Here is a 13832-nt window from a genome sequence, read left to right on the forward strand (position 1 = left end):
AGTTCTGTCCTGAGCTGGACATAAAACAGTTTGGATAATACTAGAGCAACATGCCTGGAAATACCCAACTGAAGTGCCTTACCTAATCAGATGCTGTCTCATATTGAAACAGGAATTAATTTGATTCAGTCTCAAGGAAGGGAAAGTCATAAAAGCAGAGGAAGTCATAGGAATCTAAGGGCAATGTCACAGGTGAAAGGGATTACCAACCTCTGTACCAGAAACTGGCAATCTGACCCAAAAATGGTAAAAGAAAGTCATCCCTAGGCAGATTTCAAATGGACATAACTGAATTATTCCAAGTCTTAGGATGAGCTAACAGCAATGTTTTGTTCTGTCTTCCACCACCAATGTGCCAAGGGTCCTTCTCCCACCCACAGTCCTAAAATGTTTCTTGCCTCTTAAAAGATGAGAAAAGCCACAGCATGGTAGAAGAGATGGTCACATATCCCTTTACGCAAYGTTGCAATCCCTGAATTATCACAGGCTCACTGGGAACCCTATTTTTTTTTCCYTAATTTACCAAACTAACTCGAATGCTTCCAACTTCTGGGGATGACAACCATTGTGTTAYATATTCTTCTCTTTTCACCAAACAGTTAAAGAACCTATTCATTTTCTACTGCCTGCCTGTGATCCAACAGCTGACCTGAAATCAGGCATAGTTTTGGAGAAAGAGTAAGAAGCTATATGGAGTATGCTTAACTCCAATATATAATYGCTCTAACAGGCAAGTAACTTGACAGTCCCCTGTCTGCCTTCTCCTTTTTCTGTCATTCACTGAGTTTAATATTCAATTAAATCAAGACAATATTAGGAAAATGGCTGGCACACCATTAACACTTCACTCGATCAAAACTCCAGTCTAATACTCAAGTGTGCTGCATTTAATTCAGCTTCTTCAGGTTAGTAATTATATGTGAAGATAATGAAAACAAACAGATGGATAGAGGAGTCCKCTCTGTCTCTTCTACACCACTCCAGAAGGCCTGACACCTCTTACTTTGAAAATAGTTCTATKGAAATGTAGTATTACACACCACTAGGAAATGAATTTAATGAGCAATGGCAAAAAAACCTGTACACAATACCAAAATACAAAGTTTTACACAAGGTCACACAAAAAACTAATAATAACAACAGCAGCAGTAATAATAGCAYGCTATCCTGTAGTATTTAGGAAACATCAAACTTGACTTTTATATGAGCATTATACTTCTGGTTCCAGTGCAATCACTGGATCAYTGGATAAGCAAGAATAGCTTTCTTAAAAAGGACCTTTAAATGCAATTTTATCAGTCTACTTTGCACAGGCTGTGGGATTAAATTTCCCTTAGCCTGACTACAAACACTGCTGGAGGCATACTTTCTCTAATAATAATGTCTTCCACTGACTAATTTCAGCATCTATATTAGCTCTATCCTCATTGCTCATACCAAGTTTGAGGATAAGATTTCTCTGGACTATGCAGTAGATGGAGCAAGAGTTACATTGTGAAGGCTTTCATAAATTTTCTTTGTTCATGTATATCTTATGTCTGTCACTGGAAGAAAGAAGTCTAAAACGCAGCCAGTCTTTTTCATTTAATATCAAATTAAGAAAAACAAATTTGAAAAGCTATTATACATAGGTATGCCTGCTAAAGACTACTCAGGACAGTATTATTAGTATTTTCTATAAGCATTTTATTGTATTGAATGATCAAAACTGCTATCCTTTTGGGAGTCTGATCCCAGGGAAAAAATACTATCTTAGTTCTCTGACAAGTAAAGACATATTCTTTGATTATTTTGTTTTAATCACCAGTAGATTGTCCTTACTATAATGGCAGGGGGAAGAAAATCAGATTACTGTTTGAAAAAAAAAAAAAAATGAAATAAAACCCCAAATGCTTTAAAGAATTATATTACCTTGAATCAATATTATCTGGAACGAGATATGAATAAATACATTAGACATGTAATCCATTTGTACAAAACAACCATACCCTCTGYAAGAGCTCACTGTAGCATTTCACAGACTAAGGTAATTTCCATGGCAAAAACAATACTCTTAACACATGAGATTCTCTGAATTTCTGAGCTATGCCCCTACTTACTTTAAGTAAAGACAAACATCTAAGAAGTTGAAAGATACTTACATATGACTGAAGACAAGCATGCACTCTCAAAAGGAATTTCAGACATTTACTGTTTAAGCACAAGTAAGTAATTTACACTGCTGCTAAATGGTCTGCAGTACACCCTACACTCCCCTTCTCCAACTCTGCAACTCTCACCCATTAAATTCCTCACGTATCTGAGTGTATAGAGAAAATCTCTAAAAGAACATGATAAAATTGTATGTCTTTTCTAAGTAATCGCTATGAAGCTTTGGTTACTCTCTGCTGTTATCTGAGAGAAGAAAGCACAGTAACTTTACCAGGGTGGAGGAAAAGAAAGGTAGAATGAGGAAAATATGGTCTAACTGATGAGTATTTCAAGTTGTAAAAATCCTTTCTGCTAATATTTGAAAAAGCCCCCCCCAACACAGAAACAGGTCTTCCCAGCCCACCAACAGCAAACAATTTCTTCACTCCCTTTAGCTTTACAATTCAGATTATTCCCACATTAAAATGCTCCTTGGAATTCATACAGATGGGTATTACTTGAAGGATAAACAGGAGCTACAACTACATGGCTTTCATAAAGCTTTGTATTGGGCTTGCTTATGTCATTAAATGAGCAAAACTGGAAAAGGTCCCAGAAAGAGTGAGAAGCATAAGGAAGCTGGCAAMGAGTATGCCGAGCTCCAGCACAAAACCACGTTAGTAAGCAAAATGGGGGAGAAAACAAGGGGGGGTGGGGGGAGCAAGAATGCGAGAATATAGCAAATTGCAGGGGTTTAATGGCCAGCAAATTAGTCAACAGAGACAATTGGAATCTCAAAAAGATGGGTAATGGCTATGTAAGGATAAAGCTGATGTGATAGYAGGTTATATACTAGCACCCAGTTTAAAATTAAATTGGTCAAATATCTGAGGGACTAAATACAAGAAATTGTCTATGTGACAACCTTAAGATTACAAATAAATGGCTTTTTCTCTCTGAAAAAAGGGATCTGCTTGGAGATAAGTAACAGATGTTTTACTTATTTTTCTATTACTTTCTTCTTGAGTATTGGGTTAAGATGAAAAAGATAAGAACCCAGAGTGGGGAAAGGAGGAATTCTTCCAGGAGAGCTTAAAATAGTACTCTAAATAGTACCCAGTGACTAAGGCTGAGCCTCTGCTTACAAGAAGGTGTGTGTTTTACTGAACTGTGAGTAAGGTGTGGGCCCTCCTACAGAAGCACAGCAGAGGCACTACAGGTTTTACCACAAGTCTCACCTTGGGCAAGAGCCTTTCCAGCAAGCCCTGCAAGAGCCTAATCTATCCAAATCTCATCTATTTTCTCCAGCCACATCTGTCTAATGAAGGATATCATTCCTCTCTAACAACCTTGCCTAATTTTGTCTCTGCTTGATATTTTAAAAGTTATCACACACTACTTTGCTTTAKAATACAGAAGCAATTAGACTTTGTCACCAGTAATATTATCATTATCTGCTCTTGCAAAAGACTGCCATGGGCTATCCAGTAACTCTATATGTTCAGCTACACAAACATCGATGTACTACACAAGTGCTTTCATCAGAGGTGAACTGAAGTTCTGTCTTATTATTCAACATAACACTGTACTATTATTCAACATACTATACTATTATTCAACATACACACTGTATCTGTTTAAAATACAGTTCTGCAACACAGCTGACCAAAACTCCTTATGTTCAATCAATTGAAATATATATTACATTTGGATATTCTCTGCTTTGATTAACATTTTGCTAATTTTGTGAATTCTACAGGTATTTAAACAAAAAAAAAGGATTATTATTCTGATTGTTGCCAGGACATCAGTAGGGTCATGGTGAACAAAGCTGAGGCTGGTCTGAAGTCAAAAATATGATTCATTCTGACCTCAGTAAAACTCCATTGTATGTAACAATCCTCACCTTAGAAATCATTATGGCTGTGAATACATATATCAGTGTGTGGCATTCAGTGCTTTTTTAGATATTGGGTATCTATCTTGAAAACATAAATGATTACTCTGGCTAAAGCTTACAGTAACCAAGAGTGGTCTTTCTGAGGTATTGCCAGGCTTTTGCAGAAGGTAAGTGAAGAAAATGAACCAGTTTTTTTCAATCTACATTGTGTTTCAGTGTTCTGAATTCAGATTTCTGTAGCAATCATACACTTTTATAAAACATTACTAACTTGAAATATTTTGCACACAAAGGGCCTCAAGTCATAGGTACTGAGCACTTAAATCTTGAACAGCCATGCAGGATTCTTTACAGAAGTCATCTTAATTGTAAGGAACATCTATGCTAACCAAATAAGTGAGGTGCAGACCACTTCTCATTCTGACACAACAGCTTACACCTAAGGTGTCCCTCAAGCATAGGCACAGCAAGATAAAGAGTGGGAAATTACTTTTTCCTGAAACCATACACAGAGAGCAGAACGAGAGAGCTTGAAAACCCACATTCATTCCAGCAAGAGAGCCTGCTTTCCACAAGGATTTAAGCAATGTGAAGTGACTGTCCATCAGCTGTCCTGGTAAGATGGAGACTTAGAATCACAAAATGATCTTTCCCACTACRGAGAGGCCAAATAAGCCTGTGCTTTTGGGTTTCACACAAATACAACTATTGATCAATCATTAGGCACTAAGCTGTGGCAGTGTTCCATGAGCACGTCTGGTTCATTGCTTTTAAGGTTAATTGTAGCCCAGCTGAATTTAACTGTGCAAGCGCCTCACAACAACTGTGAACATATGTCTCTCAGCAGAATTTGCTGTATTCTTTGAAAGCATACAAAAAGAAACCCTTGGAAAAAAAAAAGGTTGTGTTAATAAAAACAAACAAACAAACAACAAAACCCCCCAACAAACCAACCAAAAAATCCCACCACCAAAACCAACCAAACTTTTTTTTTCAATTGCCATCTCAGGTCAAAAAGAAGCAGGATTATGACAAGCACAGAGAGTACATTCTAATGCTCTTGCCTTCAACTATTTTCCCACAATAGCTGTAGCATGTTTGGTCACTAATTAGGAAGTAAAAGCTGACAAAAGGCACAGGGAAATATACCTTAAAAACAAGGGCCATCTTAACAACTTGGAATTTTTAACCACAGATTCGCTAGGATGCTCACCAAAACAATCTAAGCTGAATCATCACATACAACTATGAAGTCTCAAACTGACCTTGAGATCTCAACAAGCCTTTGAGTTTGATATTTTACTAAGTTATTCACAGAAAAACAAAGATGATTCATTCTTACATGAAATMCAACTGGCCCAGTTTAAAGCTCAGTTTAGCACTATGCACAGAGAACACACCAAAGAAAAGCTAATTGACAATGTGAAATAAGTAGAGAAACGTTAACAATTAAATAGGCTTGGTAGTTGATGTAGAGAAAGAGCTTCTTACTAAAACTCAGATTGTGTTGCATTATATTCATTACACTAAACAATGTGAATGTTTCAATGAAACTTTCCTGTTTGCATGGCTGTTTTCACAAACACTCAGCTGTGGAAAATGTTTCTTCTTAATTTACCACTATCTAGAGCAGAGTAAACATTCAAGAATCAAGACCCATAAAAATTGTGAAATCCTAAAAAAAAAATAGTTTTTTGGCCATTCTGAAATTCCAGAAATATTAAAAAAACACAACAACAAATCCAACCAGAAAAAGCAAGCATTGTGTTTCCAGTAACAAAAAAAAAAAAAAAAAGATGGTGTCATGACCACAACATAAATAAGCTAAATTTGAAACTTGTCATTGTCTGCAGCAGCTTATAAGTAGTATATTTAACCTGGAGGGCAGCACAGACTGTAAACATGTATTTTAAAAGAACGGACAGGCTGAAGTTACTAAAAGATAAGACCTAAAAAGAAGTGATTAAATGCTTTCTCTCTAATATTGCAACATATGACAAGTTTGCTCAAACTCTCAAGTTGTGAGTAGGCCAATCTGTAAGAAACCTGTCTTAGGGCTTTAGCTGCACCATAGTTTTCTAGCTCCACATTATTGGTATAGTTCAGTTGAGAAACTCAGAATAGTTTCTCAATGAATCTGCTCTACTGGAAAACTCTTCAAAGTTCTCTCAAGTATCCATAAGATATTAAGGCCAGATCTATCACAATTCTGAGAACAAGAACAGAAACTCCATGAGAATAACTACAAATCACTGATTGAGAACATAATTTTACAGAAATCACAGTATYGCCACTTAAAAACTAAATTACTAGTTCTCCTGTATTTAAACTATTGATATCAATTAGAAGCTGGCAAGATTCCTCTGCTAAGCAACAGCAATTGTGATGGTAAAAACTTAAAACATTTATAGYAGAAACATTAGTTTGCAAATGTAATCAGGTTTGTGTGTAATTGTGCCGTTACTGATGATTGAAACATTTTAGGAACAGAGTTAAATTTTTTAAAAAATCTTTATCAATATAAACAGTAAGTCCATAGGAAATAGAAATATACAATAGTAAAGACCTCACTGGTACATTTCCCTAGAACATATCCTCCTTGTTCTAGTTCAGTGTTTAAATCCACTGACCATGTAAGTACAGTTTTCAGAACATCAACCACAAACAATCCAACTCTATGTTTACCTATGAACCTCAAAACCCCATGAAGTATGAAATGAAACAAGCACAGCAAACTGCTTTAACTCTTTCTGAACTTTAACACCATATACCCATTCATGATGCCTAAGAATACTGAAGAATRAAGCCACGTTTTCAGTAGCTTCTTTTCATAAAGAAAATGAAACTAAATTATGTGTATCACCTGTCCCATTACTGTCTCTGATCCACACAGAAGGTTAACTTCAAAATGAACCTTGCTTTCTCCATGCATAATGCTCTAGCTAAACAYGTGTTTTCCCGCCACAACATAGGAGCTTGCTCCAGATAGGCAGCAATACTACAACAAGTCTGTACAGAGAAAACACATACCTTTAAAAAAAGATTAGGAGAACATACTCTGTTCTTACCGTTCAAACACACATACAACCTAATGGCCTTATTTATGATTAAGAAAAATAACGTTGCAAGGGAAAAACACCGGCATTCTTSACTTTGCTCAAGTCCATCTCCTGTGGATAAGAAAGATACAGCTGTACTCTTGAACCCATAAGGCTTGGAAATTAGGCCATTCTTCTGCTTAAGGCACTGAAGGAAAGAATTCTAGTCAGATACTTTCTCCCACGCCCCCTCTGTCCAAATCAAAACCATGTGTTCTTATTGTGCAAAAGCAAATCCAGAAGAAAAAAAAGAACAACAGAAAGAAATTAAACATGGTATAATCATTATCATCCCAACTTGACCACTTCATTATATCCTCTTACCTCTTGCCCTGTTCAACTTTTTTCCTCTTTTAAAATGTCTCATAGGCTCCCCTATCAGAAAGATAGCATTAACCACACCCACTTGAGCTGGCATCCTAGATGTCACCATCCCATAGCTAACCCACAAACGGGTGTGCACGCGTCAAAGTTATAATTATTTGTCTGATAGTGAAGCAAATCACATGATCACAGGTTATTGGTATATCCTTCTTAAAACCTCCCCTGCCATGACATCTCAATCATCTCATCCAGCACTGGCTAGGTAAGACAAACCGTAACTCCCACATTCTCTTCAACTGGACAGAGCTTCCATCCAGCACTCCTGTATTGATTGTTCCCTCTTCCACTGTAAAGACGCCAGATCACTCCAGCAGAATTAAACTACTTTGAGGCATTTGAAAAATACAAAATAAAATAATACCTTAAAACTTAACTGATTGGGTGAGATCATAACACAAATAAACAGAAATATCTTCATAATAGTAATATCTTCAAAAGATTAAATTGCACTTACTAGAGGAAAAAAAGTGTTCTTATGCCAGACTAAGAGGTCCTTATGTCAGAAAAAGTAAACTACAGTATTCTTGCTTTTCTTTACTTGACTAAAAAGACGTATTTACTAAAAGTACTATACAGCAAGTAGTATGGAGACAACTGTTGAATCTCTAAGTATTTTCTTACACAGTTTCCCAAAAACATTTAAGAGAACATATTACCTGTGTGTTTCTTTTCTTTTGCCTTAATTCAGAAAAACTATTCCCCAAATTAAAGACACAATACAAGACAACACATTTTGAAGGGAAAAACATAAAAGCCCTTCTTTCCTCAATTAATACCAACTCAATGAAAACAGAAGAGAGACTCTAGCTTAAAACTTGTGATTCCTGTCCTCCTCTTCCAACAAGAGCAGAGATGGGAAGCTCAGTTCACCCAAACTAACCCCAAGTGCAATTGTTTGAATGCACTGACACATTACCTGTCACAGCCTACGTAAAATGTATCAAGCGGAGGCTGCAAATAGCTACATGTAAAAGATCAAAACACGGGGAAATTATTATTTTGAATACTACTCTTACCCCTCACTTGAAAAAATAAATCAGTAATACACATAAAAATACAGCACTGCCTCCACTCAATAATTTCCCCAAGATTCCCAATAAACTGTTATTAAGACTAAGTGGTTGACAATCATGATCTACTTTGCTTCCTTAAACACAGATTTTATGAAAGAGAAATAACATTTCCAGTGAAAAGTATTTATAGACATATGCTAGGGAAGCTAAACATAGTACTGGGAGATGTCAGGAATAGCAAAAAGGCAAAGAAAAGGGTGTGAATCTCCACAAGGCAGACCTATCAGTTACACACACACTGATGCTTCATAGCCCCTGGCTTCCTCCACCTGTTGTCTGCCCCTTGCTGTCGGTTCCTGTACTTTCCACACCAGCTTTCTGAGAAGACTTTATCAAGTAATATGCTGCCTGATCCTATCCCTTCTAGAATATTTTCAAAGGGCACCRTGGGACAAAAGCACAAGAAATTATGGAAACAAGCAAGTTTTTCATCCGTCCCACCAGGAACTCCTGTAATTCCTCAAGGAATGTATATTCTTACAATAGGTGCTATCCAAGTACTGTAATTATTTTCTAATGATAACACACATGCCTGCACACTCACAGAGAAAAGCACACATTAAAATTTCATTTATTTTCTATTTTAAAGTACTGAAAGCAGCTGCCAAGAGACAGGGGGTGGTGGTGGTGGCAGGGTAGCTCCCCATGATTTCATGCAACAACCTCACCCCATGAGCAGAGCACAGCTGGATGCATACACAGGATTGTCCTCAGAACCATCAATCAGCTCTCTCTGGGACACAGAGCTCCAGTCTGTCCCTTGGGAGTCACACAATGGAGCAACACTGCCGAGATGGCCACGCGCATGAGACTGAAGAAAAGAGCCTCTCCTGAAGATCACCATTAGCTGCTCAGGAGAGCTTTGCTAATATACATACTGGAGAACTGGAAACATGCACTACAAAGATGGATTTTTTTTTTTTTACCAGGCCAAAACCTGCTCCTTAATTCCTCACTCACTCCAATTACTTCTCCTTTAGTTGCAACTTCTCACCACCTCAGTTACCCAGAGCTTACCAGCTTGACTTTGTACATCACAAGCCACCAGCATAAACAGTTCCCCAGTCCATTAGTGTTTATTAGCAGAGGGAAACACATTAAAAGTAATTTAAGAGTCTCACCTCACCCTCACAGAATCCATTTTAAATCAAGGAATGCTGCTGATCAGGAAGTCAGCAAGGGACCACCTACTCCTCCTCCATTCTACATTTGCCACTTCAGCCAGAGGTCTTACGTAAGGGGCACCACAGGTAGCAAAGACCGCTTCCTGAGGYAGAGCTTGAGGTCTCTGCTCCAAAACCCTGCAGATGCCACACTGATGAAAGAACTGGAGTAACTTTGTGCAGATTTGTTGGGAACTTACAACTGCACTGAGCTTTGGTCCTTATCTGGCTAGAGGATTACATTCATTAGTATAAGGCTGCAGACTTAAACAAAGGTTTTCAGAAGCAAATTGCAATTTTGAGTATTCTGATATCCAGTATAAGCCTGGGTGTTTCAGATTCCCAACRCACTCTCTGAAATTACAGTAATAAAAAAATAAAACTTACTGTTTCTTAGGTGTCAAAACTGAACACTCATGAGTAGCACAATATTTTTTAAATTAACTACTAACACTTTAATTGAAGTCTTCATTCCATGAAAGACAGTATTCGAAAGTATTTCCATTTTTTCTGTGTAAATTTTGCAAGTCTTATGGACTATATTACTAGATATAAACATAAATATTTCTTAACCCTTCCTGTCATCTACCTCTCATCTACATTTCTATATACATTTGAAATGGAGACTCATGAGTAACATGTATCACACAAACCTGGACTTTATCATTTAATTAAATCGAAATTTTCATCCCAAGTACTTACTAATTTTTACAGTAACGCAGAACTCATCAGTTCATGAAGAGTAAGGACAGACCAAATGCATCTATTTGCTTTAACTAGTAATAAGTCTAATATTGCTATGTAAATTACACTTCCATTGAGTGACTGATACTAAAAGCTCATTATAGTAATTCACCATGCTAGGGTTTTACTTCTCTAGCTATATTACCTCTTTCTGTTACCTYTGTCTTCCAAATCATCTTCTTACATTCACTTTTTGTTTCCTATCAGTCAGAAACCTATTCAGAGGGCACTGGTGCCTGCACAGTAACAAACTGTGGGGCCTCCTGCTGCTGGCCAGAACCTCTACAAATTGATGCAATACAAACAAGCATCTTCTTCAGCCCATTTCAGACCACTACGCCATCTTCCTTCATTTCTTACCAATCACTTTCCACCCGAATAGGAGGTGGGTATGATTGCACGTGTTACATTTCCTATGACTCCTTTCTCCCCTCCTTCTGCCACCTTCCCAAAGGCAACTAAGGATACACATTGCAAACATACTGCTTTTAACACTGGTCCCCTCACTCAMGCGGGAAATTTCACACCTCCCATACTACCACCTATGTAAATAACCACCACTGATGGGCAGGACCAGACATGGTCCAGCATTCCTCAGGTAGATCGTCCATCAGAAACAAGACTGGTTATTTTCTATGAAYGACCACCACAGCAGAGAATACCACCGTGCTCTCACTCCATCGAGTCGGGGTGGAGCAGAAGAGATTGCAAAGGTATTTAAACAGAACACATAGGAAGACACAATGAACTCGGGAGGAACCAAGGACATGACCACAGCCTCTCTCAGAGGCAACACAAAGCAAAACAGGGGAAGGAATACAGCAACACAGGAACCGTCTTGGAGGTGCAAACCGAACAAAGAGCAAGTACCGATGAGCCCCGAAAGGTGAGACAAGGCCAAGTGCTTGGCTGTCAGCCCACAAGTGGATATCCCAAGGCAGGCGCGGAGGTGCCCAGTGTGGGGGCCGCCCTAAGGCGGGGCAGCCCGGCTGCCGCCCGCAAGGGCTACAGGCCTCTCGCCGGCGGGGGCCCGCAGCCAGCAGCCCGTGTGCGCCGACAGCCGCGGACATATAAGGGCGGCCCGGCCCAGCAGTGCTGGAAGAGGCTGCGGGAGCGCTCCCCGCGGGAGGCCCGGGGCCGCGGGAGGACTGGGGCGACGTGGAGCGCGGCGGGCCGGACCCGCCCCGGCAGCGCCGCATGGAGAAGCCTGGGGCGCGGGCAGGCGGCGGTGCCGGCCCGGCGCTCGGTACAGCCGCGGCCGGCCCGCCCGCCCCTGGGGCACTCGGCCTGGGCGGTACGACGGGCCGGGCCGCCACCGGGTACCGGGGAGAGGCGGAGGGAAGCAGGGAGGGAGGGGGGTCCCGGCGCGGCACTCACGTTCTCCGTGTCCCGCTCGTTGACGGTGGGCAGCGGCGTGCGGGTGGACATGGTGCGGGCCGCGGCAGCGCCGCGCCGGGCGCTCCGAGGGGAGAGACCGCTCCTAGGCCTCGGCGGAGCCCGCCGGCCTCCCCCGCCGGCAGCCGGGCTCACACGGCGGGACGCGGGGCCTCCTGCCCGCTACGCGCCTGGCGCCATCGCCTCGCCCGACCGCCTGGCTGCCCCTCCGCCCGCCTCGCCGCCGCCGGGCTCCGCGCAGCTCGGCCGCCGGCTCCTTCTCCTCCCCCGCCCTCCTGCCCGCTCAGGTGAGCGACCGGCAGCGCAGGGGGGCCGCGGCGCCTCCTCGCAGCATCCGGCGGCGGCACCAACTCCGCCTCGCTCCCCTCCCCGTCTCTCCCCTCCTCCGCCTCCTCCCCCTGCCCGCCCCCGCCCCGCCGGCCCCGCCGCAGGAAGCGCCGGGCGGTGCGGGCGGGCGCGGCAAACGCGGGCGGGCGGGCCCTGTACTGGCGCCGCCGTCGCCACCGTCGCTGTGGCCGCGGTTCCGTCACGGGCCCAGCCTGGGTGGGGCCGGGTGGGAGGGCGCCCCTGGGCCCGGGGCTGCAGTGAAATGAGACGGGACCTCATAGTCAGCAAGAGGCAGGACTATTATCCGTGGTGACCAGTGACAGGACCCGAGAGAATGGCCCGGAGCTCAGTCAGGGGAGGTTTAGGTTGGATATCAGGAAACCATTTGTCACCCAGAGGGTGGCTGGGCACTGGAACAGGCTCCCCAGGGCAGTGGTCACAGCACCAGCCTGACAATTCACGAAGCCTTAGGACAACGCTCCCAGGCACATGGCTTGGAGTCTCCGGGCTATCCTGTGCAGGGCCACGAGTCGATGGTCCCTTGTGGGTCCCTTCCAGGCCGGGATTGCCTGTGATTCTCTGGGACAGGTGTGATGCTTGGCCGCGGGGAGGGCGTGTCGCAGTGCCCGGGGTCGGGGCCCGCCGGGGGACCGGGCGGATCCCTGAGCGTGGCAGGATGGAGAGGCCTCGGGGAAAGCAGGCGGGGCTCGATGAGTCGGTCGCTTGGGGAGCGCCAAACCCGGCGTGTGCGGGCTGTGGGACAGAGCCCACGCCGTGCTGGGCCCCGCTGGTGTTGGCTGGTGGGTTGCCAGGAGTTGTCCCTTCTCGGCTCTTCGTTGTCTGGTTACCAGGAGCCTGAGGAAGGGCAGTGRGGCAGTCCTGCCTGCCTCTTGAGCAGCTTCAAGTCCACAATTCATGGACTCTCTGGAGGTTTGTAAAACCCTGTGTCAGCATCAGAGCGTCTGTGTAAATCAAACCACTTATTTGTGCACCTCAGCCAGCCCGCCAGCCTCCTTTACCCACTTGAAGCTGAAATGGGATCAAGACTGTGGCGCATCCGTCCACTCATGGCTGACCAGCGCATAGTCCTCGAACACTTAACCAATGACCTCATGTGCTTAAAATTAGAACCATACACACATTTTTGTCTTCGAGAAGTTAGTAGTGTTTACACAACAGCAGCTTTTGCTATAAAACCAGCCAAACCCTTCACCAAATTCTAAAAATAATCTGCAAAAAAAATGAAAAACCCCCAACTTCCCCTGCACTGAAAGCAAAACAGTGGGTCTGAATTTCCATTGCAATATTTTGAGAGATTTGTGTAGCTGAGGCTGTAAACATAAATTCTGTAAATACAGTCCTTGTTCCGAAAGACCTTCCTTATGAAAACACTTTGGAATGCACTTCATGAGTTGTATGTCTATCTTCAGGAAGCCCTTGTGTGCTCGTTAAAGAGTGTTGACTGTTATGCATTACTTGTATTTAGAGATAACAAATATATGTATATGTATAAGTAAACACACTAGTCGTGTATCTTTAATTCTGGCCATGTTAATTCTGTGATTCAAGAGGTTACCCCCAGCTCCTCAGCACTGGTCAGCCAACAGTGGAGTTTTCC

At 42.4% G+C, this 13832-nt stretch overlaps 1 protein-coding gene across 5 annotated transcripts in view; it reads right to left on the reverse strand.

Annotated features, from left to right (window-relative positions):
* Positions 1-12234, reverse strand: part of MARK1 (microtubule affinity regulating kinase 1) — a 57482-nt gene extending 45248 nt beyond the window's left edge. For 3 of the 5 annotated variants that reach the window (XM_057376947.1, XM_057376945.1, XM_057376944.1), the window contains exon 1: positions 11870-12220. In XM_057376947.1, the coding sequence (XP_057232930.1) occupies positions 11870-11920 (51 nt within the window). In that variant the 5' untranslated portion in view covers positions 11921-12220. Of the gene's footprint in view, positions 1-11869 lie in introns of all 5 variants that reach the window. The other 2 variants (XM_057376946.1, XM_057376949.1) reach the window with 2 other exon arrangements.
* Positions 12235-13832: the final 1598 nt, after the last annotated feature.

The sequence above is a fragment of the Malurus melanocephalus genome, unplaced genomic scaffold (assembly GCF_030028575.1).
Source record: "Malurus melanocephalus ecotype Western Australia unplaced genomic scaffold, MMel_1.1 scaffold_296, whole genome shotgun sequence".
NCBI lineage: Eukaryota > Metazoa > Chordata > Aves > Passeriformes > Maluridae > Malurus > Malurus melanocephalus.